Source organism: Aspergillus aculeatinus (assembly GCF_003184765.1).
Source record: "Aspergillus aculeatinus CBS 121060 unplaced genomic scaffold BO66scaffold_71, whole genome shotgun sequence".
NCBI lineage: Eukaryota > Fungi > Ascomycota > Eurotiomycetes > Eurotiales > Aspergillaceae > Aspergillus > Aspergillus aculeatinus.
Genome location: NW_020291540.1, coordinates 1 through 23095, shown reverse-complemented (window position 1 = coordinate 23095; position 23095 = coordinate 1). Strand labels below are relative to the sequence as shown.

At 54.4% G+C, this 23095-nt stretch overlaps 9 protein-coding genes across 9 annotated transcripts; 8 read left to right on the top strand and 1 right to left on the bottom strand.

Moving 5' to 3' along the window:
- The first annotated feature begins 4405 nt into the window (after window positions 1–4405).
- BO66DRAFT_228033 (uncharacterized protein) lies at window positions 4406–5199 on the top strand. Its single transcript, XM_025642739.1, has one exon. The coding sequence runs from the start codon at window positions 4815–4817 to the stop codon at window positions 5103–5105; it is 291 nt and encodes a 96-aa protein (XP_025498706.1). The 5' UTR covers window positions 4406–4814; the 3' UTR covers window positions 5106–5199.
- Window positions 5096–6840, bottom strand: BO66DRAFT_360073 (alpha/beta hydrolase). The gene is made up of 2 exons (XM_025644991.1): window positions 6180–6840; window positions 5096–6125 (listed from the first exon to the last, which is right to left on the bottom strand). The coding sequence occupies exons 1-2, from the start codon at window positions 6584–6586 to the stop codon at window positions 5294–5296; spliced, it is 1239 nt and encodes a 412-aa protein (XP_025498705.1). The 5' UTR covers window positions 6587–6840; the 3' UTR covers window positions 5096–5293.
- Window positions 6841–8939: 2099 nt separating this feature from the next.
- On the top strand, window positions 8940–10581 carry BO66DRAFT_384551 (glycoside hydrolase family 7 protein; the record flags this gene model as incomplete). Its single annotated transcript, XM_025646096.1, has 3 exons — window positions 8940–9155; window positions 9212–9598; window positions 9660–10581. The coding sequence occupies 3 exons, from the start codon at window positions 8940–8942 to the stop codon at window positions 10407–10409; spliced, it is 1353 nt and encodes a 450-aa protein (XP_025498704.1). The 3' UTR covers window positions 10410–10581.
- A 731-nt stretch (window positions 10582–11312) lies between these two features.
- On the top strand, window positions 11313–12950 carry BO66DRAFT_360067 (WD40 repeat domain-containing protein). The gene is made up of 2 exons (XM_025644990.1): window positions 11313–11766; window positions 11877–12950. Exons 1-2 carry the CDS (start codon window positions 11408–11410, stop codon window positions 12784–12786), a joined length of 1269 nt encoding a protein of 422 aa, XP_025498703.1. The 5' UTR covers window positions 11313–11407; the 3' UTR covers window positions 12787–12950.
- A 709-nt stretch (window positions 12951–13659) lies between these two features.
- BO66DRAFT_360062 (maleylacetate reductase) lies at window positions 13660–15100 on the top strand. Its single transcript, XM_025644989.1, has 2 exons — window positions 13660–14398; window positions 14475–15100. The coding sequence occupies exons 1-2, from the start codon at window positions 13873–13875 to the stop codon at window positions 15020–15022; spliced, it is 1074 nt and encodes a 357-aa protein (XP_025498702.1). The 5' UTR covers window positions 13660–13872; the 3' UTR covers window positions 15023–15100.
- Window positions 15101–15150: 50 nt separating this feature from the next.
- On the top strand, window positions 15151–17438 carry BO66DRAFT_395861 (2-(3-amino-3-carboxypropyl)histidine synthase subunit 1/2). The gene has a single exon (XM_025648327.1). It carries the CDS (start codon window positions 15401–15403, stop codon window positions 17072–17074), a length of 1674 nt encoding a protein of 557 aa, XP_025498701.1. The 5' UTR covers window positions 15151–15400; the 3' UTR covers window positions 17075–17438.
- Window positions 17439–17655: 217 nt separating this feature from the next.
- BO66DRAFT_395860 (uncharacterized protein) lies at window positions 17656–21048 on the top strand. The gene has a single exon (XM_025648326.1). The coding sequence runs from the start codon at window positions 18136–18138 to the stop codon at window positions 20701–20703; it is 2568 nt and encodes an 855-aa protein (XP_025498700.1). The 5' UTR covers window positions 17656–18135; the 3' UTR covers window positions 20704–21048.
- Window positions 21049–21290: 242 nt separating this feature from the next.
- On the top strand, window positions 21291–22459 carry BO66DRAFT_227982 (NudC domain-containing protein). Its single transcript, XM_025642738.1, has 4 exons — window positions 21291–21325; window positions 21403–21652; window positions 21757–22078; window positions 22151–22459. Exons 2-4 carry the CDS (start codon window positions 21416–21418, stop codon window positions 22180–22182), a joined length of 591 nt encoding a protein of 196 aa, XP_025498699.1. The 5' UTR covers window positions 21291–21325; window positions 21403–21415; the 3' UTR covers window positions 22183–22459.
- A 65-nt stretch (window positions 22460–22524) lies between these two features.
- BO66DRAFT_405956 (Zn(II)2Cys6 transcription factor domain-containing protein) lies at window positions 22525–23045 on the top strand (the record flags this gene model as incomplete). Its single annotated transcript, XM_025648997.1, has 2 exons — window positions 22525–22659; window positions 22710–23045. Coding segments are annotated over 2 exons (471 nt in total), but the record flags the coding sequence as incomplete, so codon positions are not given.
- Window positions 23046–23095: the final 50 nt, after the last annotated feature.

The following is a 23095-nucleotide window of genomic DNA, read 5'->3' as shown; positions in this document are numbered from 1 at the left end:
TTGTGGACGTGCGGACGTTGACAGCTTTGTTACCCTGCAATCAGGCTAAGTTCCCTAAATCGAGTAAACTTGGACAGCTGGATGCATGGTGGTCTTTGCATGACAAATGAATCTCCTGCTTTGGCTTGCAGCCTGCTTTTGAAGCCACCCACGAACATGGATCACGCGCCTTGAAACGTCGAAACGATCAGGTGAGCGCTCATGCCTTATCCCACGCGTCTCCACGATCAGGAACACCTGATGGGACGGCAAAAGCCGTTATCGCATTCTTGGGTATCCCACACCAGAAGCGTGGGATTGAGCCAGCCATGCTACACTCGAGACCCACTGGCTCATCAGACGAGCCTACTGCGCATTCTGAGTCACTGGCAGCATCGGAACCCTGCAGATATCACATCAATGTCATTAATTGCATTCCTCCACCACATGTCCAGCACATGCTACCCATCGTACCATGGGTTTCTGCAGACCGCATCACGCACCGGCCCAGAATCACAATGCGCTTCATCATGTTGGACTGGCATTCGGTCGAGAGAGCCCATTACTGCTGCATTGCATTTGCATGGATGTTCCCGTGTTGCATGCTCGCAATGCTTTCTGTAGACCCGATGGTCCTGATATGGCGTACGCGTGCTGACAGCTGAGACATGCGCTAGCGTAGCGCCGTCGAGATCCACTCTTGGGGTTGTATCTCTGGGTCTAGCGAACAATGACCAGGTATTTCGGGCTGACAAGACATGTTTCATAGCCTTCAAGGGTCAGGCATCAGCGCATTCGTCCATTGTGACTCCCTCCAAAGACAGTAAGAAGAAGCGAAAGTGTTTCGCGCTCGTGGATAAGCAGATGTGATGCACTAAAAGGCAAGCCCCGCCGTTCATAGAATATCGTCAGGATGTATGTGCGTATTCAAGACCGTTAGCTCCACTTGAGGGTCGTCACGAACCATTCAAGGGTCCAGGGATTGGCTGGTGAAAGGTGATCAGTGCTAATTAATTCTCAGCCGGATGAACCCGCGAGTCATCACGTATTCCACATTCTTTAAACAGGAACCGATACGAAGTCGACGTATATCGGAAGTCGGACCTCTTCGCTTGGAAATGTCTGTGTAACGTGTCTAAGCCTCCCCAACATTAGCAGAGGCTGAGTATTCATTCTTCGCTTCTTGAGAACCTTGTTCATCAAGGGGGGTGCTGGTGGCTAGTCGGACACTCGGAGGTTGAAGGGGGCGCGGCCTCGGGAAATAAACCTATTATTTCCTCCTACAAATGAGACCCGTTTGTAGGGGCTCAGAAAAAGGGAGGTAAATCATTGCCTAAAGTGTATGCCGTGGGTGCATGCCTGGCGGGAAAAGGAGAAGATGCAAAGGGCGGAAAGGCAGCAACAAAAATGAGGTACGGAGTACGGAGTACTCCGTACAACGATTCAAGAACAGCCGTCTAAGACCTGCATGCACTCAAAGAACTCATCAGTGTTGGCGTCATCACGTCCCTGTCGGTTGACGTAAAGGCCTTTGCGCGGCTGTTTCATCTACCCTGCTGCGCATGTAGGCGGGAGTGACGACTGCTTGTCATGCTCATTTGGTGGCGTTTGAAAGGGGCCGCGTGAAAAAGGAACGAAAAAGGCCAAGATGGGATGCTTTTTGGGGATTGAAAAAAGCAAAAGCGTGATGCATAGTCAATGGGAGAGAAATGCAGGAGAAATAATCATCCTCCCGAAGTCCGGCCACGCCGTTTCATACGCTCTCATTGGGACAAGATCGACGAGGCGCGGTCCTAGAGCCGACAAGCGCCAGAGTTGGTGTGATGAGTGCTAAATTGAGTTGACTGATGATCGCGTTCTCAACTCCAAGAGCCATGCGATGAATCCAGCCCCTGGCGAGCAGTCGCTCCTTACCGTTGAAGGTCCATACGTTGCTTTCGGCACGGCAGCTGCCATTCTCCGGCTCGGTTCGTAACATGGCAGCGTAATTCCGTACACGCGAGGTGATCTGAGTGATTTGTAGCATCGCCAAGCTCGCAGACCATTTTTTGAAGTCTTCAGCTGGCTTTGACTAATGGTAGAATCCTCAAGCTTCCCCCGATCACCCTCACAGCAGATAGTAGCTGGTATGATCTCTCAATTTCACCGAGTGAACAACACACATGAATTCAAGGTTTAGTTTGGCTAGTGGGGACCGCCAGATTCCTGCCAAGGAAAGCTCAGACCAGTTGATTATGATGTTGGTGGATCATCGCTAAGAGAGATAAGGTTGCCAGAGCTTAGGCCAAGCATGCCTTGCAAGGGAAAATCTCGATTAGACAGACAAGGCGTACGGTAATGGCCTTGTAAGACAGGCAGCACAGGGGGATTGTCTGCGCCCAATCCTCTCTGGGCAGGGGAATCGACGAACTTGGTAACAAAGACCATGAGCTTGTTTAGTTTCGGGTTGAGGATAGCAACCCGCTTCAAGGGCAAGCAATGCATCGATCAATCTCTCGGAGCTGCGTCCGAGATAGTCCATATCCCCGCGTTATGTTTCTCGCAGAGCACGGAGACTATTGATTCCGATACCTGCCCGCGGAAAAAGCAGCAAGGGGTGACTGTAACCGGAGCGAGCGTATTCAGGGGGGTGAGAGATAAACAAGTGAAACACAGAAGAAAAACCACCAGGAGTAAGTTAGTGGTGGAAAAGCCTGTTGCAAGCCCCTTTCGGCTCCCGTACCCGAAAGCCCTGAGTTTATCCAACTTTTGTGCTGTGCACTAGCATAAATAACGCCTTTGCGACGCGAACCCAGCGTTGTGGTAACCCCATGCTCAGGAGGCAGCCAGGCTCGGGTTCGGGTTCACTTGCGTCGATCGCTGCCGTTCACCAATAAGGTACAATGTGCTCTGTCCATTGGTGCAGGGTTCAGCTCGTGAGAAATCCATAGTTCGCCATTATTTGCTGTAGTTGCTGTAGTCATATCGGGCACCGGGATTTGCAGCCAATTATAGAACTGCCAATTGCTTTTTTTTTGCGGTCCACCTCAGCACATTTCTCGCGTGATCCCGTCGTAGAAATCCCCTTTTTGACCACCAGACTGGAATGAACAGCCGTACTTTGAGGCGTACACGCACTGTCCGGCGGCAGCAAGCTAGGGTAGAACGAGGCTTAGCTTTGAAGACTCCCATTCCGGCGCAGCACAATCAATCGTAAAATTTCAGGAGCAACGCTTAGCCAGGGTCGTGATGTCAGCATAACTGGATTCCTTGACAAGGAGGAATGCAGAAAAAAATCGACAAGATCAAAGGTGATCAGTAGCCAAGCCAGAAGACAGATAGTTCCGAATTTTCAGCCGACCGAAGAGAGGGCAAAGCTGAGAGTAACCAAGTCACAAAAACGGCGTAGGTTTTACTCGTCGAGGTTCTCTGACCTATAGGCATTGTGGGTGAAGTTAGTTTAGCTACGCCTGCACCCTGAGTCGTTGTCATCTGCCAGGTCGTGCCAAATGTACGTACGTACATATATTGTTGCCAATGCAATGATACCGTTATTCTGTCGGAGGCACAGGGGCCGTTTAGCTTACGACGTAGCTAATCGTGGCTGAATAAGGTTAAGGCCGAAAACAAGGTAGGAGTAAGGTGGGAGATGCAGCAGCGTGAGAGAGTCGGGGCGAAAAGCACTGACGCTGCCATCCCCTGGGGCAGTGCGTGATTACTCTGATGGGATCGACCCCGTTTTGACCAGATCGGTGGGTCACAGCCGATTCGCAGAGATCTCAATCCCTGATCCCTTTACACTTCGGTGTAAATCGTGTGATCCCTGGTCGAAGATTGCGCTCGACACCATGACATTGATAGCATCTGCGTCAGGACGGGGCGGTCCCTGGCTCCACAAGGCCTAGATCCATGACACAACCCTCTCAAGCGGAGTGCGAGAATCGCATGTCGAGGTTTCAGCCCTTCCGACCCCCTGCCCGAATGCCTTTGACAGCCAATAACAACCGCCGCTGGCTGGCCGTCATGACCAGCATCTGAGTATGCATGCTGAATGATCAATTACTCCCTCATTCGGTTCATGTGCCCGATGTGCGCCATGCTGACGATCGTTCATAGGTTCCCCGGAGTATGCCTATCGAGCTCAACCATGCAGAATCCGACTCATGCGTCTATCCTCCCTAAGCTGACTCGGTAATCATTTCCCTAGACGCTGGGGACAATCCGAGCTCTCCTTGTTTTACTATCGTCTAGTTGGACGCAGCAGCTCGACAGATCTCGATCGAAAACTTTAGCTACCATTCGTGGCACATAGGGAGGGACACAAACGGTAACTCCGGGTCCTTCCGTGAACTCCCAGGCCGTTCAAAACCGGTTTGCCTTGCTCGTGGTGAAATCACAAGTCGGTTGCGAGAGACGAACCGAAGATCTCTATCTTACTATGTCACACAAGTTACGTTGCGCAAGGCCTCCTCTTTCCATCTTCACACGACTTTTGTGGCTGTAATCTCACCACTTTCGGTCCCGGGCCGTTGTATCCCAGCTTGCGCCGAAGTCATCCTGGTCTATTTTTGTTTCACATTCTCTGTTTCACTCGTCAGCGTCAGTAAAGCTTGATGCTAGGTAGTCTCATTGGGTATATAAAGGCAGATTTCAACCGTCCTTGCTTGATATCATCAGCATCAGCAAACCCCGCAAACCTACCTCTACCTCAACACTTATATCCACACATCACAGTTCACTGAACGACTTGCCTCGCCTTGAGTACCTGCAAACTATTCCAAGATATCCTTAAGCTGCGAACTTCTATATCTCACATCTGTCACCGCCGAGATCAACCCTATAACAGGCAATCAGCAATGTCTTCCGAAAACAAGCAAACACAAAAGTTAGTCATTCATGTCACTCTTGTTGCTCTGCCCATGCTGACAGCTATCAATAGAACTGGCAACGGAGTCAGCAACAGTCTCAGCGCAGAGAATCTGAGCCGCATTCCGGATGGCACCAGCGGAGGTATAGTGGAGCGCTTCACGCAGTCCCCAGCAGCGGACGAGCCATACTTTGCGCGAGCACGAATGCATGATCGCTCCGAGCATGCGTCACGGCTCTCGAGCCAGCTCGAAGCGACAGAAAAGGTTCTGGGGAAATGATAGAGATGCTTGATCGCAGGTCACAGTATTATGCGAATATTTGAAACGTGAGCAGGTATGAATAGCAGGAAGATTTATCTATGTACAGAGTCTATTAGAGATCTTGTTCATCGCAGGGCGCTGCAGAACAGCATATATCGGGAAGATGAGAGAGACATGTCGGGGTCATCATAATAGGGTCATTCCCTTCAGATATTTTCATTTGTCGAAGCATTGAGCTGCAGAAATTCCATCATGTATTGAGCCACATCATCGTACTTCGTGCTTGGAAACTCATGGCCCGCATCGTATGACTTAAAGCTCGCGAGGCCTTGTAGTGCTGCAGTGGCATCGGGCACGAGATCGTCTTTCACAATGACTGCGTCGTGCTCACCATACATGATGAGAACCTTGTCATGAGGAAGACCGGGAATTGCATCCGAGCCGGCCTTCTTCCCCGCGGCAAGCCAGTCTCCCAGCTGCTTCCATACTTTCAGTTGGCGCTGCTGCAGAATGGGCCCAAAACGCATGCTGGACATGAAGGCATGCACAAAACCGGGATGCTCATCCACCTGCCACTTGACTGTGCTGGGGACATTCACATGTGGGTAAGCCCGAGACAATCGCTGTACCTCCGTGGCACCTTGATTGGGAAGTTCTTCGACCAACGCATCTTCTGCGCTGAGCTTCTTGTTCGCAGGCTTGGATGTCAACGGACCTGCGCGTAGGCGACGGCGGACGAAGAACTTCAGTAGTTTCTCTGGTATCCAGTCGTGCGAGTAGAGCAGCTGGGATTGGAAGCTGATCCGAGAATCACGGATCAAACCAGCAGGCGCAAGGAGAACCAGCGAGGAAATAGCCTGAGGATGGAAAGCCGCAAAATTCGCCGCGATACCGCCGCCGAGTGAGTAGCCGACCAGGCAGAGATCCCCGGGCTTCTTGAAGATAGGCGACGAGTTGATGGCAGACCAAATCTGCCGATTCCACAACGTGCCGTCCTGTGGCAGATCTGAGGGACAATCGGAATAGCCTCTTCCGAAACTAGAGGCACCTGTTAGTAATCCTTATTGTGGCGCCGTTCGGCAGTTCACCTACAGATCGAAAAGCATTACACGGCACCCTCGATCGACCAGGGCATGGGCCAACCCGCCTAATGCAATACAGGGGGTCGTAATGCCGTGGATCAGAAGGACCCTGGGGCCTTCCTCCGGGCCCCACTCATATACACGCATTGAGCCACCAAAGCTGGTGGGAACATCCCGGGCCCCGGGAAGAACGTCGATAGGCAGAGGAAGTTCGCGGTTTTCCGCATCCGACAAGGCCTTAACCTTGTCCAGAGGGGAACGATAGACATTCCCCTCCGGCTGAGAGTCCGATAGAAACGAGCGCAGGATAAAAGCCGCAGTCAACGAGGCCCCTGTCGCGGCCAGGAGGGGAAGTTGGCTGCGGTGGCTTGCCAAGAAATCGGAGAGTGAGTCGACGGTCTGATTGTACCAAGCCATGTCTCTTGTCTATGAATAATGTCTATGATATAATCCAAAACTACAAGAAAGAAGAATTCAAGGGGTGGGCTAAAAGTGAAAAAAGAAATGCAGGCTGAATAGAATGGAAATCGAGCAAGAACAAGGTAAGAAGTTGGCCGACATCACGGGCAAGGATGTTAACCACTTGTTGGCCTTGGACCGACTATTCCTCTTCGGGCCAAATGATTTTGTCACCGGGACTCCGATAAGAGATAAACCAAGTCATGTGCCATCCACAGCCGAGGCTTCTTCCCTTCCACAGGATCAAACAGCAGTCAATCTCTCTTTATGGTCATTAGAGCAGACAAATCTCTACGGAATACTCAATCAGGCTATGTTGAGAAGAAGACGCAGTGGTCAATGTTATTACCTGAAAGATGTCATGTGAGATATCTTCTCGTTAGTATCTGTCGACCCACTCATGATCGCATTTACTCAGTATATATCCTCGGACCGAAGCATAGGTATCCTAGCCAAGGACTATCTAGAGGCTGAATCGGACGACAGAGATGGCTCAATGCCGATAAATCATCAAATCACTCCAGGCAGTCATGACCTAGGAAAGAAGAAAATCATGTGGAGGATACCCGGACCGACAATACCCATGCACAGTACCACGAGGGTACACCATCCTAGTCAACATGTGAGGTATCAACGTTCGCCAAGGCCTTCTTCCTGTCCTTGCGCGTGGGTAAAACCAATTCGCCAAGGTTCCAAAAGTCATGAGATCCGAGGGCTCTGCGCATGAGGATGTACACCAGCTTGGCAACATGCACAGCAACAGGCAACAAAGACATTGCCGAAGAAGCGCTCTCCATAGAGAATAAGACCAGTCAGCAGCAGCCTCAACAAACCCCCGTCTCGACAAAAACGCGGAGATTACCTCCGTGTACTCCTGAAAAGGGCATTCCCGGCTAAATGGAGATGACTACCCACTTAAACTGGACAGCCGTTGGACGGCTTCTAGCCATAACCGGGAAGCGATCTGCAAGGTACAGCGCCATGGCTTATTCCGGCTCCGTGAGACGATGAACTCAGTAGCACCCCTACTAGTTATTTGGCTTGATATACCGAGAAAAATATGTGCCTCTGCCGCGGAACCACCCCCACATTAGCCGCTGTCAAAATGAGCTTCAACGAGATCAGGAAATGAAGGGATGAAAGCGGCTACAGAAACAAGTTGTTGTCTGCTGGTTCTCCGACATCGGGCGATGCATCACACCGCCATGAAACATCAAAGTGTCTGAGATGCCAACCCGCGGCCGCCCCTTTAGTCTACTGTGGGGAAGCTTTGATGCGAATCTGAATTAAGTGAGGTGAGGTGGAATGAGAAAGTGTCCAATCAGAATCGATGCTCCTATCGGCTTTGATCGGAGCCAAAGGCGCCCCCCGTTCAGCCACCTGCAAGAAGGATGCTATGCCCAAGCCAAAGGTCGAGGTCATTGATGGAATCTCGTTCCCCGCACTCCGACGATCGACAAGGTCAAAGTGAATACTGAACATAATGAATTAATTGATTAGGGTCATCGATGCAGGAGGGACCGGTCGACGCCCAACCAACGCCACATCTGCCACATCTGCCACATCGCCGTTCGTATAGTGATTAATCGAACATCAATCCAATCACTTTGATAACACTCAGAATACAATTGAGACAGTTACTTCGACCCATAGCCTTGCTATCGAGCCTTTTACAACTAACCTCGGACTGAAGCTTTCTACTTGTGTTTCACGAGGAAAACAAACGATCGCTTCTTTCAGTAGAGTGCTGTTTTCAAAGTGAAACTAACCTGAGACTAAGCCCGCTCCAGAGACGAAGAATCATGGTATCAATCCTTCTGGCCTAAAACTCCGCATCCGATGCGGCATGAACAGCTAGCCAGCTTGTATAGCAGGATCGAACTCGCAGAACCAGGACATTGCAGGTGACTGAAATAGCTCGGAGTAATCTCCGGCATTGCAATCTTGAAACCCTGTGGATCAAGTAGGCCAGGTCTAAGTCAATTGAATTCAACAACACACGGTACTTGCCGCCTTTGGATCCACTTTCCGGACATGGCGAGGCGCTCACTGCCTTTCTATGAGACGGAGGTAGTTCTTGCTGCACGAAATAGGAAAGCAACTACATTCCGAAACATTCTCTCGACGGTATAGCGGTCCGTTGTACCGTTGCGAGACAGATTTGGCCTTTAGCACTATTCAAGGACGATGGCTTCCAGCGACCAACAGAGGTATAAAAGGCAAGAAATTCCCAGTCGAGTCAATTCAACATCTCTGCAGGACAGACAATCAAGCACAACCAACAATCGACTCAGCGAAGTATCCAAGAAAAATGTATCAACGCGCCTTGCTCTTCTCTGCGCTCTGGAGCGCAGCTCGCGCTCAACAGGCCGGAACCTCGACTGCGGAGACTCATCCTGCTTTGACCTGGCAGAAGTGTACTGCTGCTGGCAGCTGCACAGAGCAGAGTGCTTCCGTGGTCATTGATTCCAATTGGCGTTGGGTTCACTCTGTGGAAGGCTACACAAACTGCTACACTGGGAACACTGTGAGTCGTGTGAAAGCACCAGCTCTGTTACAGCAATTGACTGACACGCTCCGCAGTGGGATGCCACTTTGTGTCCCGATGATGAGACCTGTGCTTCGAACTGTGCTCTGGATGGCGCTGACTATGAAGGCACCTACGGAGTCACCACCAGCGGTGATGAATTGACGCTTAAGTTCGTCACCGGGTCCAATGTCGGCTCGCGTCTCTACCTCATGGACACCAGCGATGAGAAGTACCAGACATTCGACCTCTTGGACGCCGAGTTTACCTTCGATGTCGACGTGTCCAATCTCCCTTGTGGGTTGAACGGAGCCTTGTACTTCACCGCCATGGACGCCGACGGTGGAGTGTCCCGATTCCCGACCAACAAAGCCGGTGCCAAATACGGAACAGGATACTGCGATTCCCAGTGCCCGCGGGATCTGAAGTTCATTGACGGACAGGTCAGTATCAGTTATCTACTGGACTACCGCCTCAAACCAGGCTGACGTTAGATGAAACCAGGCAAACGTGGAAGGTTGGACCCCCTCGACCAGCAACTCCAACTCCGGGGTCGGCAACCACGGCTCCTGCTGCCCGGAGATGGACATCTGGGAAGCGAACAAGATTTCAACTGCATTCACTCCGCACCCCTGCGACTCAGCCACCCAGGTAATGTGCGAGGGCGACGCCTGCGGCGGAACCTACTCTTCCAGCCGTTACGCGGGCACCTGCGACCCCGACGGGTGCGACTTCAACACCTACCGTATGGGCAACGAGACCTTCTTCGGCCCCGGGCAGACCGTCGACTCCAACTCGAAGATGACGGTCGTCACCCAGTTCATCAAGGGCAGCTCCGGCTCCCTGTCTGAGATCCGCCGCTACTACGTGCAGAACGGCAACGTGATTGCCAACGCCGCGTCCGACATCAGCGGCGTCACCGGCAACTCGATCACCTCCGACTTCTGCACGGCCCAAAAGACGGCCTTTGGGGACGAGGACATCTTCGGCGACCACGGTGGACTCACCAAGATGGGCGACGCCCTCTCGTCCATGGTCCTCATCATGAGCTTGTGGGACGACTCCTACTCCAGCATGGAGTGGCTGGATAGCCACTACCCCACCAACGCGACGGTGACCGACCCCGGTGTTGCCCGCGGCACTTGCGAGACCGGCGAGGGTGACCCCAAGACGGTTGAGGCGGCGCACCCCGATGCTTCCGTCACCTTCTCCAACATCAAGTTCGGCCCGATCAACTCGACCTTCAGCGCTTAGATGGCGGACCTCGAGTCGAGTGTCGAGTGAGCTCAGCGGCGAACACATCGGGCCGGCTCCTGATGTGAGGGAAATCAGTCCTACTCTGGCCAAGGAGAATGTCGCCCAGTACATGGCTATTTTTACATCTTCTTTTCGGTTTCTCCGTTCGTTTCTGCTCATTGTTCTTCCGTGACTTTTCTGAATTTGATCTTCTCTTGGATTCTGTATATACATAAATGGAAAAAGAATTATCCCGGGTATAAGACCAAGGCCAATCGAAGTAACGCGTCTAGCAGAAGGACTTCGGGCAGGAACCTTGCTCATAGGATCATCATAGTCCGCATCCCGTCACGACAACTCACAATAGCCTGCTTTCGAAATGACTATTATTTGATATGTGCGGAAGAATTCAGATTGATTATACATGGAGGAGACAGCATGGCATGAAAACTCGGAACGGAGCCCAAAGTGACTCAAATTCGTAAGATCGTCTGTACTGTTGAGGGCTGGGTCATACGGGATTAGAAGTGTGGACTGGAGACAATGGCGTAGACTGACCGGTCAGTCGGCACTATCAGAAGCAATTAGATCCGTAATTCACAATAGAGCTCTTTACCCATTCGAGCCTGGACTGCTAGTCTCTTGGAGTTAGTGAATGTCAACTCAGCCTGTTGACTCCTATAGAGCGTTGCTTTAAAGTTAGACCGGACTAGAAGTGAATCCTCGTACCCAGAAGCAAGAATTTGTCTCGATACCCAGCGTCTAGTCCCGTGCCAATGCGCCTGCATTCACACGGCAGCGGCGATAAGCGGCTTATCAGCTGTCAAGCTACCGGAAGATTGACCGGAAGATCGGTCGGCCCGCCCCCATCAAAAGTCGGAGCTTGCGGCCGGCACCAAAGACAAATCTACTTGGGAGGTAGCTCTTTTGAAAAAAAAAGTCATAAAAGAAAGTCTACTATACGAGTGGGATAATTCAGGTCCATTGCCTCGATTGCCGACCCGTCCACACACAAAATGTTCGACACGGTCTGTACCTTGCCGCTGTCGGCGGATCTGTTCTCGCAGGCCATCCACCCAAACGAGCCCATCGTCTCCGTTGGTCTTGCTACGGGCCATGTCCAGACCTACCGACTCCCCTCTGAGGAGGCGGACAGCGACGATGACGGGGCCTCGACGTCTTCGTCCCGCAACGGCAAGGGCCACATCGACACCATGTGGAGCACGAGACGACACAAGGGCAGCTGCCGGTGCTTGACTTTCGCGCTGGACGGCGAGACCCTGTACTCCGCTGGCACGGATGGGTTGGTCAAGGCCGCGAAGGCGGAGACCGGGGTGGTGACGAACAAGATCGCGATCCCCACGTTAAAGGATGGGTAGGTGATCTTCTTCACGTGCCAATTGGGACATCATGTGTCCTATGAGGTCAATTGATGCTCAAGTGTCAGCGCAATCGCTAACGCAAGGCTTTGGGGCCAAAATCCAGATCCGTCGACGCCCCTACCATTGTGAACGCTCTTTCCCCTCAAACCCTCCTCCTTGCCACTGACTCCAGCGCCCTTCATCTCTACGACCTCCGCACCCCGTTCTCCAAGGTCTCCGCCAAGCCGCAACAAACGCACCACCCCCACGATGACTACGTTTCCTCGCTCACCCCGCTCCCCGCGTCCGATACCAGCACCTCTGGGTTCAGCAAGCAATGGGTGACCACGGGTGGCACGACGCTGGCCGTGACGGATCTCCGTCGGGGCGTGCTCGTGCGCAGTGAGGATCAGGAGGAAGAGCTGATCAGCTCGGTGTACATCGGCGGGCTGGCGACCAGCGGGACGAGCCGCGGCGAGAAAGTGGTGGTGGGTGGCTCCAACGGCGTGCTGACGCTGTGGGAGAAGGGTGCCTGGGACGACCAGGACGAGCGCATCTACGTCCAGCCCCGCACCGGTGGCGCCGACTCGCTGGAGACGCTGACGGTCGTGCCGGAGGAGCTTGGCAAGGGGAAGATGGTCGCCGTGGGTATGGGTGGCGGTGCGGTCAAGTTCGTCCGGATCGGCAACAACAAGGTCATCTCGGAGGTCGTGCACGACGAGACGGAAGGCGTGATCGGCTTGGGATTCGACGTCGAGGGGCGCATGGTCAGTGGTGGCGGTCAGGTCGTCAAGGTCTGGCATGAGGCGGTCGGGTCCAGCGGCGCGAATGGATCCCACCTGGGCGACAAGCGCATGTACGGCGACAGTGATGATAGCGATGATGATGATGATGACGACGACGTTGACAGTGATGCGGGATCCGGCGATGACAGCGAGGAAGAGAGACCCCGCGCGGTGCAGCAGAAGAAGCGCAAGAAGGGCAAGGGAGCCAAGGGAGGACAGCAGATCATGGCCTTTGCCGATATGGACTAAGTGATACCCCCGCCCACCAAAAAGATGGCACTGTACGGTGACATCGAGTGGACAAATGAAATATAGCGATACTCGCCTCAATGACCCCGAGTAGGTCGCGAGGATGATATAGCAGAGAGACCAAGTATACAACGCTTTAATATGAATTAAGCTATCTTTCCAAGGGTCTACGCTGCTTAGCGGTCGACTCGGCTAAGATCAGGCCTAGTCCTTTAGCTCCATAAGCGCTACTTTTAGCGTGTGCCCGATACTAACGACTGCCCGCACGGCTGCATCCGGGAAAGGAGAAAGGCAGAACATACGGTACATTAGCAACGTCTGCATTTCTGCTGGTTCACGCGGTGTCAAAGATGGATGACCGGCGTGAATGTATACACTGAATAGACATTCGGAGTGGTGAAGAATGATGAAGCAGCTGTGGGGGAAGACTGCAATGGGCGCAGACTAGCGGCAGCGATACTGGCTTGCCGATTCAATGGATCGTGGCAACGGTTATTGCTCCTCAGATGCGTATAGATTAAGCGTCAGTGCTTGACATTGAGGATGTCGAGAGTGCACCGTCTGTCTGGCGCGGCCTGCCACGGGATAATTCCTTGCCGATATCGGCAATCCATCGTTGTCTTGTTCATTCCTTTCCTCTCGTGTATAAGCATGGTTCAGTTATAAGAAGGGTAAATAATAGTTGCAGCATCCATAGTTGCATGCCTTGTTGATGTTGATGTACCAGTCAACAAGATAATCAATTCTCGCGAGAAATTGTGTAGAACATGGAGGTACGGAATCGATAGCGGGCGAATTGCCGAAGCCCTCCACCTTCGGCGCGGGTGCGACCCACGGCAAAAGCCTTTGCCTTAACCGCCCCAATGGCTTCATGACGTTGACGTCGGAAGTGGTGGGGTGTGGGGAAAATACCTTTATTATTCATGATGATCAAGCTTCGGATATCTCCCTGAGACTCGGATCCAGGCACATCTTACTAGACTATTTATATCTATCAGGATCACCCCCGAACCCTCTCATCTCTTCCCCGCTATCTTGCAATCCCAATAAACCTGCGCACCATTCACCTCCAAACCTCCACTCACCATGGATGCTTTCGAATACAATTCCAACCCCGGCCGTGTCATCTTCGGCAGCGGCACGCTCCAGAAGCTCCCGGATGAGGTTGCCCGGTTGAATGTGAAGGCCCCCTTGGTGCTTTCGACCCCCCACCAAGTCAGCCAAGCCGAGAGCGTCAAGGCCGTCCTCAACGGCCATGTCGCGGGCATCTTCAGCGAGGCCACCATGCACACCCCGACCCACATCACCGACCAGGCACTGGAATACGCAAACGCGCAGGGCGCGGATGCCGTCATCTCCGTCGGCGGAGGTAGCACCATCGGCCTCGGAAAGGCCATCAGCATCCGCACCGGACTACCGCACATCTGCATTCCCACGACCTACGCCGGCAGTGAGATGACTCCGATCCTGGGCGAGACCGCCAATGGTCTGAAGAAGACTCGCTCCGATCCCAAGATCCTGCCGGGCACGGTCATCTACGATGTGGACCTGACCATGACCCTGCCTGCCGCCATGAGTGCCACGAGTGGTGTGAATGCCATCGCGCACGCTGGTGAGTTTCCAACCCTTTCAGCCCCCGAATTGATTTTGAGAATCTGGATGCTGATTTAGAACCCGCGACGCGACAGTGGAGGCGCTCTACGCTCGGAACACCAACCCCGTCATCAACCTGATGGCCCTGGAGGGCACCCGTGCGCTGGCCTCCGCCCTGCCGGAGATCGTGGAGAACCCCGGCTCCTCATCGGCGCGCTCGTCTGCCCTCTACGGCGCCTGGCTGTGTGGTACGTGCCTGGGCAGCGTTGGCATGTCCATCCACCACAAGCTCTGCCACACCCTGGGCGGGAGCTTCAACTTGCCCCATGCGGAGACCCACACCGCGGTCTTACCGCACGCCATCTCGTACAATGCGCCCAAGATCCCCGAGGCCATGAAGAAGCTGGCCGAGGCCCTTCCGGAGAGCAACGGGGACGCCATCCACGGCCTCAATGTGTTGCTGTCCAAGCTCAAGGTCAAGCGCGGCCTCAAGGATTTCGGGATGAAGGAGGAGGATATCGACAAGGCTGCGGACATTGCGGTCAGCAACCCGTACTGGAACCCGCGCGAGATCGAGCGGGAGCCCATTCGTGAGCTGATCCGGCGTGTGTGGGCTGGTGAGCCGGCCCGGGCGGATTTGTAGATGGCTAAGTTACCTCTCTGTATATATTTATCACTATAAGAAACTTAAGCTTAGGTATGAGACGGCCATTGAATCCAGGTTCTATATATGCAATTATGGTTGACTTGTAAAGAATCGTGGTGAGAATGGTTCGTTGCTTTAATTCTACTTTGTATGTATGGCAGCACAAACAAGTAATCCTCATGCTCGCCATTGGCTCCCCTGCGGATGGCGGGGTGAAAGTGGGGTGGAAATCCGTTGGATTTTCCTCCCAGTCAAAAATTCCGCCCGATTTCCCTCCCCACCACCTTCATCAACACCATTCTCAATTGCCAGCCCTGGGCTGCTCACGATACTACCAAACACTGCTCTACAATACCTCTCACCAAAGCTAACGATATGGAGGCAGCCCCCGTCCTCTCCACTCCGGATGATCGCATCCTGGAATCCACCGACCCGGTTGCGTCTCAGGAACCGAATCGCACGCTCTCCGATGAGGAGCTCTCGATTACCTATGACATCGAACGCACACTGAAAGAGATCCGCCAGGCACGGTATAAGCGCATTGCGCTCCAATTTCCAGATGACATGCTCCCCGATGCACCCCGGGTGTTCCAACTCCTCAGCCGCGGTCTGGACGTGACCGATGCCCCCCCTCAACCACACAGCAACGGGCAAAGCAGCACCGACGGTGCCGAACAGCTAGCGGAATCGGTTGGCCAGCTCCAGGTCGATGCGACTCCCGCGCCTGCCCCGAAACTATACATTCTGGCGGATACCTCCTACGGTACATGCTGCGTGGACGAGGTGGCCGCGGAGCATGTGGATGCGGACGTTGTCGTGCACTACGGCCGGTCGTGTCTGTCCCCGACAGCCAGGCTGCCGGTCATCTACGTTTTCACACAAAAGCCTCTGCCTCTCGAGCCCCTGGTTCGCGCATTCAAGGAGACCTACCCTGACCCTGAAACCAAGGTCATTCTGGCGGCCGATGTGACCTACTCGAACCATGTCCCGACCGTCTACTCGCGTCTCGTCGAGGAGGGCTACACCAACCTGTTCGCCACGGATATTGTCCACAACCCTTCCTCCGCTATCCCCAATCGCACCGTGCCGGAATCTGTCCAAGAGACTCCGGAGTCACTTTCTGACTGGCAACTCTTCCACATTTCCGACCCACCCACGGCCCTACTCCTGACCCTTGCGTCTCGCGTCGCCGCCATCCATATCTATCCCACCGATGACGTGACAAAGGAGATTGTGAAGCCGTTACCCGCGTCCACGGCGGCTGCCCTGCGTCGCCGGTATGCCATCTTGACCTCCCTCAACACCGTGCCCATCTTCGGCATCCTCGTCAACACGCTGAGCGTGAAGAACTACCTCCACATCGTGGAGCATGTGCGTGATCGGATCGCGGCCGCCGGGAAGAAGAGCTACCTGTTTGTGGTGGGCAAGCTCAACGCGGCCAAGGTGGCCAACTTCAGCGAGATCGGCGGATGGGTGGTCATCGGATGCTGGGAAAGCTCTCTGGTCGATAGCAAGGATTTCTGGAAGCCGGTGATTACTCCATCGGAGCTGGAGCTCACGCTCCAGGGCGATACCGAGCGGGTGTGGACCGGAGCCTGGCGGAGTGACTTCCAGAGCGTCCTCGATCAGTCCAAGGCAGAGGCGGAGAATGCGGACCCCGCGGCGGACGAGGAAGGCGAGATGTCGGAACCCGAGTCCGCACCACCGGAATTCGACCTGCGCACCGGTCGGTATGTCTCGCACTCCCGCCCCATGCGGAATGCTGCACCCCGCGTTTCCGCTTCCTCAGCAGAGGAGGCCGTATCGGCCGCTAGTGGGCCGTCGGCCGCGCGCGCCTTAGCCAGGCGAGCCAAGGGCGATATTGCCATGATCGGCGGGACGTTCTCCCCAGGGGCGGAATTCCTGCAATCCCAGCGGACGTGGAAAGGTCTGGGGAGTGATTTTGATATTCAATACGAGGAAGATGCGCCGGATAGCACGCTGGTGGTGGAAGGGCGCAAGGGAATCGCAAGGGGGTATACAGTGGGCGAGGATGGTGATCGACACTAGGATAGATGATAGACTTCTTGTGCCCTGGGCGGTGCATCCAAATCAAGTTTTCTTGTTGACTGATTGTTGAACTGGGCCGGTAGACAATGCAGATCTGACTGGTCAAGCGTGCTTTTCATGCCTTATTGCTCCTAGCGGCCCAAAAAGAGATGTTGGGTGAGGTAAGTTGCAAGTTGCAAGTTGACTAGTCAAAGTCAGGTAATTTATGGAGTATCGGTAGTCTAGTTGATGAAGATTCAATAAAGGCGGGAGAGTTCAATCACTAAGTTACTGAAAGAATCATGACCATGCTGAGGGAATAAGGTAATAGTTTCCCTATCCCTTTTTAGGCTTTTTTTTTTCCTCACCCTCCTTTCATCCCTCCCCCTCCTCAAGGTATTATTATTTTTCTCTCTGATTATCATCCGACCTCAGCAAAATCCGCATTATCATGCCAGTCGATAGCATTTCCAATTCAGGCTCGTGATGGTCGAAGCGACCTATCACATGATGCTGGGCCGGGCAGATCCCGGCAGCCGTCGTTGGATTTTGTCCCAATCCCCAATCTGAGGTGAGTTGGCAAAGCCACACACACACTCACATACCCACCACACCCACATTCACTCATTTACTCACTCATCCATCCCCATCACATCACCTCACCTCACTCCACCTCACTCTCGTTTCCCTTCTTCTCTTTCTCCAATTCCACCCTTTCCCCCACCCTAAAAATCCCTGTTGTGGTCTTCTTCCTCAGCTCCTCTGCCTGCTTGGTCTTTTCTCCCTTGGTAGACCTCCCTCATATGATGTTCAGCCTTGGGATGTAAACCCGTCCTCCTTGCGCATAGTCGCCCTCTCTATTCCCCTTATGATGGGCGCTCATACCCGCGTTCTCCGCCGTGCTCGCGATCCCGCGACACTCTACCCTCCGACTCAGTCCCGGACTCAATCCATTGACCAAGACATTCAACACATAGAAAAGAATCAAGCTGGAATTTCGGCCGCAGCGCCGTCGTGACAGACCGACAGACCGACATACTCCGGTAGCGCCCTCCGTATCACTCTCACTATCGACGATAACGATGGACGCGGTGAAGAACAACACCGCCGGCCCGAGCCAGCAAGTGCTGGTGGAATCCGCGCTGGAGCAGTCGGACATCCACGCCCAACACTCTTTGTCAACATTCGAAAGAGTCCTCACCACTCATGCGCCCATCCTCGAATCCCTCCTTCTGCAGACCCCCACCGACTCTATTCTCTCGCTCTATCACACTTCCCGCTACCTCCGCTCCTTTCTCCGCTCATACCCAACAGCATGGAAGTACCTTTCGTTCCGGCTCCTCTATCCCTCAGGCACGCCTCCCCCGATTCGCGTGGTCCTCACCGGTTCCTCGGAGGCAGTGGTGCCCCGTCAGTCGCGACCGTACGCTCTCGATCAGCTGCTGATGAATGTGGTGCTTCCGTTCAGCCCGTGTTTGCGCAGCCTGGAGTTGGACAACACGGCGGTCTCGGGTCAGATCCTTATCTCCACAGTCCTTCATGCTCGACGCGAGACACTGGAGCATCTCTCTGTTCGGGGGTGCAAGAACGTGTCACTCAAGTATCACATTATTCCTTACTTGACCATGTTTGGTCTCCAGTACGATGTGAACATGGAACGGAATATCGGTAGCTCTCCTGCCACCAAACACCTCGCTCTCAAAAGTCTATACACCTACCGATGTCGCCACCACCGCCGTCGCCCCTACCTCACGTCATCGCTGTCGCGAAAGGATTCGGATTCCGAGCCCACACATGAGCTGGTCAACCTCTGTCACAAGCTGGGCATCTGGACGGATACGGCGTGGTGCTCGACCCCGGCCGGGCGGTGCTTCCGCAGAAGAGGGTACGTGTCGATGCGGGTTCCCCAGGGTTCGGCCGAGGTCTGGGTCGTCTTTGATCGGCTGTGGAGGTCGAAGAACTGGATCGGACCGATCGACTCGGGTAACAGGCCAGCTCAGCGTGACGGCAAGCTGTGGGAGCACAATGAGACGGGCTATTGCGGCGAACCGCTGGGGACGGGCGAGATTGGTGATCTCGGTGACGGCAAGATGAAACCGGCGCATCTGCGTCAAAGTCACGCGCAATTTGTCCAGAACATCCGCTGTGATAATTGCTGCGAAGTGATCCCGGAGCGGTGCGAGCAATGCAGCATCTTGATGCACTGCGTCGGATGTCGAAAGACTCTGTGTGCTAGCTGTGCATTCGATCGGCCTTACATTGCTGGTCATTTGGAGCCCTCCTCGACCAAGGAGTCGAATCCGTTCTGGTGGGCCCCTGGCGCAACAGTTTCGCCGTGTTCGATGCAAGACCCAATAGAACTCACAGATCATGAGGCACTCACCACCAACCCCACCGCTCCCGCCGCTTATCCGGCCCTCAAGCTGCACTGGTGCTGCACGGAACCCATTTTCTCCGGCGGAGGCGGGATCAGTATCGGCACTTCCAATCGGGACGTAGATCAAGTGCGCGCGGTGCCTTTACCCAGGGGACAAGGCTGGGAGGACCTCGAGATCTCGGCTCAGGAATGGAGCAAGACGTTCCCGCGCGACGCTTACGGGGACCCACGCAAGCCGGATTACACCCTCGAGACGGGACACATCGCCATGATGAAGTGGCTGCTGGGTCCGCCTAACCGACAACCCACGGCTTGTCCCCGGAACTTGTGCCAGGATTGCTACGACACGCCGCAGTGGAAGGTGCATTGCAAGAGCTGCTCGAAGCCGTTGTGCATTGAGCATGATCTCCGCGGTCTACGGCTGAGGATTTGTGGCTACCGGGACTTGACGCTGGAGAAGATGGCGATCCAAAACCACGCTGCATCAGGCTCTCGCGGCTACCTGGCCCCGCACATGGCCTATCCCCACTCCGTCCCTGAGTTCGAGTTACCGTTCCGGACCCAGCGGGTGATCGACTCCACGACGAGCAGCTTCACCGAGGACCACGGTGAGGGGGCCGGGGAGGTGCGCAGTCGCGCTCTGCCCGAACCCCCGGGACCGGCTTCGCTGATCCATCGCCGCTCCCGAAGTCTGTCCCTGTCCAACTCCAACCGATCGCGGTCGTCCTCCCCGTCTTCCATCTACTGTGACTCGCCGTCCGAGCAGCTCCGATGGCAAGGCTGCCAATCCTTCTTCTGCCCGCAGTACCGTGCCGTCGGCGACCAACGCCAGCGGTGCGCCAGCGTGCTCCGCGAATGCACGAGTTGCGCCGTCTACGTGTGCCAGGACTGCGTGAAGGCCAACCCACCCTGCAAGTGCTCCTTCTGCGAAGTCAACTACATCTGCCCGAACTGCGTCAAGGTACGCGAACGCGAGGGGACCTGCCGCCGGTCGGCAGAGGAGAAGGCCCGCCGCGAGCAGAAGTGGAAAGAAGACATGCGTATGCTCGAGGGGATCCTAGAGGCGAAGCTGGCGAACGCGACCGCCGAGTATGCGGGCCAGTTCTTCGGGTTCTTGGAAGGTGGTGAAGTTAGTAGTAGCGCGGCGGCGGAGGTGGAATCCGATGTGCCGCATCCGGAACCGAGCTCGACGAGTCTCGACCCGAGCGACCTGCACGGCCTCCATGAAGTCGATCTTTTCGGAGAAGAGATTCTAACGGATAGTACGGAATGACGAGGATGATACGGGGATCCATTTCAATGGCGTTTAATGGGATATGTGGGAGCATTTTCAGCTTTCTTATTTTCCTTAGCATTTGTGCGAAACCAAAATCTTACATTCTTGGGTGGGATGCGGGAAAGATATGGAAAATGGTAATCTTCTTGTGTTGATGGCATCTTAGTGGGTATGCAGTCATGATGCGCAGGAAGCAAGGAGACTGTTTAGCCGGGGAAGTGTTTGCCATGGGTATAGGGTAGGGTAGGGTAGGTTGTGGTGGGGGATTTGGGACATACGCAAGGCATATAGGGGGCATAATGATCTTTGTGACACTGTCACATTCTCAACAGTTAGCATAGCCAATATTCCACTTTTTCTTGGACTTAATCGAGAGAGTATGGGACCTCTTTTGCATGCACATTCATCGAACAGTAGTAGTACTTGCAAGTACCAGACCAACAGCAACCAAACCCCAATAAGCTCTCGACCCAAAAACCCAAGCCCCGCAACGGACGGAAGCTACTCGAACCGCCGCCGCAGCGCCGCTCCACCATCGAATATTCCCCCGCAGCCCTCTTCTTTTTCTCCAACATCCTCAACCCCTCCGATCCGATCCCCGGCAACTTATTGCGGTACAGTACGGACCTCTCCTCCCATCCAAACCCTTAGTATAACGTCAACACAACACTAACCCCCCCCCTCCCAAATATCTAGAGAACAGAAGACAATGTCGGAACAAGAACCCACCCCCGCCGACCTCGCCGCGCGCGAAGCCGAGGAACACGCCCGCAAGGCCGCCGAGCAGGCCGAGCAGGCCCAGCTCCCCTACAAATGGACGCAGACCATCCGCGACGTCGAGGTCACGATCCCCGTGCCGGGCCACCTGCGCGGCCGCGATCTGGATGTCGTGCTCACCAAGACGAAGATCAAGGTGGCGGTTCGGGGGCAGGAGGCTATTATTGAGGTTTGTTTTTTTCCTTTTACTGTGCCCCCGTACAAGGGGGGTTTTCTACAGTCCTGGCTCAGGGGGTGGGTTGGATGCTAACTAATTTCCCCCTACAAATGCAGGGCACCTTCCCCCACCCGATCGTCGTGGACGAGAGCTCGTGGACGCTGGAGACGACCGCGCACCCGCCGGGCAAGGAGGTGGCCGTGCACCTGGACAAGCTCAACAAGGTGGAGTGGTGGCCGCATGTGGTGACGGGGGCGCCCAAGATCGACGTCAGCAAGATCACGCCCGAGTCGTCCTCGCTGAGCGACCTGGACGGCGAGACGCGCGCCATGGTCGAGAAGATGATGTACGATCAGCGCCAGAAGGAGACCGGAGGCTTGACCAGCGATGAGCAGAAGAAGATGGATATTCTGAAGAAGTTTCAGGCTGAACATCCGGGTTAGTTTTGCCTTTCTTGGGGGGTCCTTGGATATAGGTGTGGGGAGGGATTGTTTTGCTAATGGTTTGCAGAGATGGATTTCTCGAATGCGCAGATTGGTTGAGTTTGGGGTGAGGGGGTTGAGTGAGGGTGTTGTGTATGAAGTAATGATTGCATGCGTTGGTGATGTTTGAGTCTTGTGCTCTGTACGCTGTACTCCGTACTGTGGTTGCATTGGAGTTTTAAGAAATGATGCATAAAATGATGGTGATTGAATACGAGGGTGCTTCTTCGGGACTAGCGTGTCAGCCTTACTGCGTCGATGGCCTCCATCGCTGGCTTGTCTTCCCCTCAGTGTTACCTATCCCCATGCCTTGTCGTTGCAAGCATTGTTGCAAGGTTTCTGAATCGAACCAGCAGGTTGATCAGGCTCAGCTATTCTTAGTCATAGTCATGATCAATCACCATGTCTCTCCCCGCAGGTCAGGGAATCCTCCACCTCCAACTCCCCTCCTCCCAACCGGAACGCATCTATCACGCCCGCCGCGCGCATCGGAAATCCCGCAATGGATGCTCCAAGTGTAAACAACGCCGAGTCAAGGTACACCACACCCTCTTTGTCCAGTACCAGCCTTTTTCTAAGGATCGCAGTGTGACGAATCGAAACCCCACTGCCTCCGCTGCCAGAAGCTCAACCTGGACTGTAGCTATGAACCCAGCAGCAGCAGCAGCAGCAGCAGCAGCAGCACGGACCCTGAGAAAACAATGACCCGGTTCCTGACCAGCTCGCCAGACTCCAGAGCATACAACCTAGCACAAAATGCCGTAGGCACCCAGCTCCACGACCTCCTGCAGCTACCGCAGGGAGCCTCGCCCTCTATCCGCGTCGAGGCCCTGCATCACTTTTATGGTCTCTCCGACCCGGCCCTCGGACCACAAGCCCCGCAAGCCGAGTATCAAAGACGGGTGATCCAGCTCGGATTCGAGGTACGAGCCTCTCCCCCTGGCCTACCTATCCACCCTCTTGCCCTATCCCC